Genomic DNA, 4,470 nt, shown 5'->3' with positions numbered 1-4,470 from the left:
CTTAATGAGAGATAGAGATGGACTAGCCTGTTTGACAATAGAGCAAATAAAGGCCTCCTATTTCAAATTGCTAGTCAGTGTGACCCCTAAGAGTTTAGTTTTTGTTGTAATTATTTCATTAGGTACTGGGGTTGTAAATGATGGCTTTGATTTAAGAAAATTAAAGCTCATAACATTATATTAATGGGAATTCCCTTTCATTTTTGACTGGGCTGCTTCACTTGCAACGTCTTCGAAGATTTCCATTCCACTGCTCTTAATATTTCTTCTGCACTTTTCGAGCAATGACATATCATCCACAAACTTCCAACGATCGACTGATTCATTAGCAAGATTGTTGATCATTACCAAAAATAGTAAAGGACCTAAAAGCGTACCCTGCAGAAAAAAACATGGGGAGTGAATCAGAGTAAACAATTTTGTACTTAACAACTTGACTTTTATTGGACAGAAAAGATGCAATAATATTGACTAGAAAAGAGGTACTTCAAGATCATTAAGCATTTGTTCAACTAAAATATTATGTCTAACCAGATCAAAAGACTTTTGGAGGTCGATTAAACCTTTCAGACCTGAACATTGAAGGAGTGCTTGAAAAATTCTGAAACCTTGCAAGAATAATCAACGTAAGCTTCGTTTCAACTTAATTTCAACTTCAATTATTTATTTCATTTACAAACAAAAATGGAAATGGTTACCATATGATCACCTTAGGATAAAAAGATTAATTTCACTTAATATGGAAGTTAAAAAAAAAGTTTCTGTCTCCATTCAGACACAACCGAACCTTACATTTAACGCAGAGAATTCTGCTAGTTGCACCCCTTGTACATTTTTGTACCGGCAGCGTCCCTTTTTGACTGTGTCGGGTAGATGGCCAGCAGTGTCATATCGCACCGATTCTGACGGGTTGCCTGCTTCTGTAGTTTTGTTTTTCACTTTGTAGGAGCACTGACAGAGGGTCGACCAGCACGAGGACTATTGACAACTCCTGACACTATCAAGGATCTGCAAATATCCATCTTGAACTACATCAAGGAAATATTCTGCCTACCCAGGTCTTAGCACTCTTGCTTACGTAGAAGCCAAGCATTATTCACAGCTAAGTAAAGGAAATAATGGACTATCTGCATTTGCAATTTCATGTACCAAATTTCAGTGCTGTAGAGTTCCAAAAGCATATCAGACACTTCTATGCCACCCATTAACTTGTTGTACTTACGGACAATACATGGGCGATCTACCTCGACGTGCTACGAGTACGTCCATCCCACCTTTGACCCTGGTCAACTGGAGCTACGGCACAGAACGATGAGGCCATATGCACTGGTTTATTGTCAAACCAGTTCACAATGGAAACTTTCGTGTGCCTCTCAAGTCTATAATCATAGCTTCCACGCCCTTTCTTTTTCAATGATGCATCACTTTCCAAAGTTACACCTTTCATACGATTACTCCTTAACGTCCCACGTGATTCAATCCCGTGATTGGTGCGTAAGGCATGAATAAGGTCAATAGATGTGTACAAATTGTCGAAGTCAAGCTTGAAATTCATTCCCTGTGGCAAATTGCCGATCAGTCTAAAGACAACGTCAGCACCCAGCCCCAAAGGACTAGCCGGAACTGAGCCTTTTCCCTGTGTAGATTTCTAGGTCATAGACAATCCCCATCACGCCCGCTATCGTAAACACTTTGACACACCATGAATTAGGCTTATCTTTCAAGTACTGTTTGAAACTTAGCCGACCCTTGAAGGGAATCATCTGTTCGTCTACACTTTGTCTCTCCTCCGGCAGTATGCTTTTTAGATTTTCTCTGAGCCCGTCATACATTGGTCTGATTTTGTGCAGCTTATCATGACCAGTTTGATCCGATGGCATTGCTAAGCTATCGTAATTGATATGAAAAAACTGCCGAATCATGAAAAATCTATCACGGCTCATAGCCTTTGCGATTGGAGTGTATCGGAAAGTGCGCTCCCAGTACATCCTCGTAGCTGTTAGCTTTACAATACTCATCAGCATCTGTACTCCAAGGAACCGTTCATATCATGCTGGATCAGCTTTAGGGCAATCCTAGCGGTTGTTTTCCTCGTTGCATGCAGATTGGTTTGGTCAACTAATCCAGCAATGATGCTATCTGTGATGAAAGTTCTGAATAAATCAATGGGTAAGTAAATTTCTGTTGCTTTCGAGAGGGAAGCTTTCCATGTGGTATGACGGGGCTTAATCTCTTTTCTTAGCCACTTGTATTCTTTTGTGGCATCTTGGTTTTTCATTAATGCGGTGGGGACGGCTGAAGAAGAAATAGGTGACGATTTTGTCGATTGGATGGGAGACGGTTGAGCTTCAGCAGTGGGGAATGTAGTTTCTTCTCCAGCATCATATTGGTCATCTACATCCGTTAAAATTGCGAAACAGTTCAACATGCTAAGAGGTTAGTCTTCTGTAGGATCGTCAACCGGCTGAACAGGCTATAGGTTGGCATATGTGAAACTGGCACCTGGTGGTTCGATTTCATAACGGATCAGACTCGTCGCCACCATCAGACATGATTTCCATCTCAGATTCGCTGTCTGGTAGCAAAACCATCTCTGCAGCTCGCTCTTGGGTGAGCTTCTCTCTTACACGTTTGCTCCTCTCCTTGAAACCATTTTCTCTTTAAAGCACGATCGAAGCAGTGGTATAATAGAGTCAAGAAAATCCGTAATAGAACAGTCAAAATGTTGACTTTAATCTTGATGTTCCCTCTGAAACTACTGCTAATTCACTAAATAAACACCTTGCCGCTATTGCACAAACCCTCCCTGCTCTATCATGTAATATTCCCTCCCCCTCCCTCCCCAGTACCAGACCCGTACATCCTTGTAGCACAGCCTGTTGATATTGAGGCAAAAATACGTAAACTAAAGAGAACTTCAATATGTCCCCTTGATATTCGAATTGATTTAGTAGAAGTATTTCCTGATAAGTTATCAAAACCTTTATCAAATATATTTAATACAATAACTAGAAGTGGTTCATTCCCTAAGTGCTGGAAAAAAGGATACATTACACCCATACAGAAGAAAGGTGTTAGTTTGGACTTTTGTACATGCCGACCAAATACCTTAACACCAATATTGTCTAAACTGTATGAGAGCTTCGCAGCAGATTGGCTTAAAAAGACGATCATGAACTTGTTGATGAACAACAATTCGGAAAAATGAAAGGCTTATCAACGACACATTACTTGGTCAGTCTTCGTGATACTGTATACAAATTACTTGACGAGCCAGATACCTGGCTCAATCTCCTTTAATCAACCTCCAAAAGCCTTTTGATCTGGTTAGTCATAATGTTTTAGTAGAACAATTGCTGAATGAATTTTCTGTACCCCATTTTCTGGTCAATATTATTGCATCTTTTCTGTCAAATTGAAGTCAAGTTGTTAAGTACAACAATGTTTATCCCAATGTCTTTTGGAGTTCTGCAGGGTACGCTTTTAGGTCCTTTACTATTTTTGGTAATGATCAACAATCTTGCTAATGAATCAGTCGATCGTTGGAAGTTTGTGGATGATATGTCATTGCTCGAAAAGTGCAGAAGAAATATTAAGAGCAGTGTAACGGACATCCTCAAAGACGTTGTAAGTGAAGCAGCCCAGTCAAAAATGAAAGGGAATTCCCATAAATATAATATTATGACCTTTAATTTTCTTCAATCAAAGCCATCATTTACAACCCCAGTACCTAATGAAATAATTACAACAAAAACTAAACTCTTAGGGGTCACACTGACTAGCAATTTTAAAAAAGAGGCATTTATTTGCTCTATTGTCAAACAGGCTAGTCCATCTCTGTCTCTCCTTAAGCTATTTGCTAAATTTCCATGCCCAAAAGCTCATTTCCTTCGCCTTTATATATCTTTAATCCGTCCACAGCTTGAGTATGCTTGCCCGGTGTGGCATTTTGCTCTTACGGTGGATCAGTCCGATAGGCTATAAATTATCCAAAAGAGAGCCCTAAGAATTATATACGGTCAGGGCAAAGTGCCTAACATTCTCCTCCTCAAGGAATTCCACCTCCCTACCCTGGCAGCCCGACTTTGTACCAATTTCGGAAATAATCTGCGTCGCAACCCACGCTTTCAATGTATACTCCCAGCCCTTCATTGCCCCCTAAAGCCTCGTTTACCCTGATCAAAACCACAAAAAATCCCGGCTCTAAGTCTTATTAATGCAAGAACTGAGCGTTACAGAAAGAGCTTTGTGCGAGGTAATAAAGTACTATTCTATTCTAGTCTTCACTCCAGAAGAAAATATCTCCTTGCAAGATATTTTGCAAAGAAGATAAGACTCAAGAACCACATTATCTACGAAGGAATCATTAGCCACCACAACCCCGATGTCTGCTATAAACCAACAGAGATGCCCTCTTCTGATAGATTCTTTTGCCTTCATGGCATGGAAGAGTTCATGGAGAATGGCAGG

General features: G+C 40.1%; 1 protein-coding gene across 1 annotated transcript; it reads left to right on the top strand.

The window, feature by feature from the left end:
• Nucleotides 1–3,441: 3,441 nt before the first annotated feature.
• Nucleotides 3,442–3,984, top strand: LOC148939465 (uncharacterized). The gene has a single exon (XM_089106886.1). The coding sequence runs from the start codon at nucleotides 3,442–3,444 to the stop codon at nucleotides 3,982–3,984; it is 543 nt and encodes a 180-aa protein (XP_088963012.1).
• The last annotated feature ends 486 nt before the right edge of the window (nucleotides 3,985–4,470 follow it).

The sequence above is a fragment of the Artemia sp. Qi Xiang Cuo genome, chromosome 21 (assembly GCF_049724085.1).
Source record: "Artemia sp. Qi Xiang Cuo chromosome 21, ASM4972408v1, whole genome shotgun sequence".
NCBI classification, from domain to species: domain Eukaryota; kingdom Metazoa; phylum Arthropoda; class Branchiopoda; order Anostraca; family Artemiidae; genus Artemia; species Artemia sp. Qi Xiang Cuo.
Note: the sequence above shows the minus strand (reverse complement) of the source record. Positions and strands in the feature narration are given on the sequence as shown.

Excerpts from the sequence above, each read along its gene's own strand:
- LOC148939465 (XM_089106886.1), top strand. The coding sequence starts at position 3,442 with ATGTTTATCCCAATGTCTTTTGGAGTTCTGCAGGGTACGCTTTTAGGT.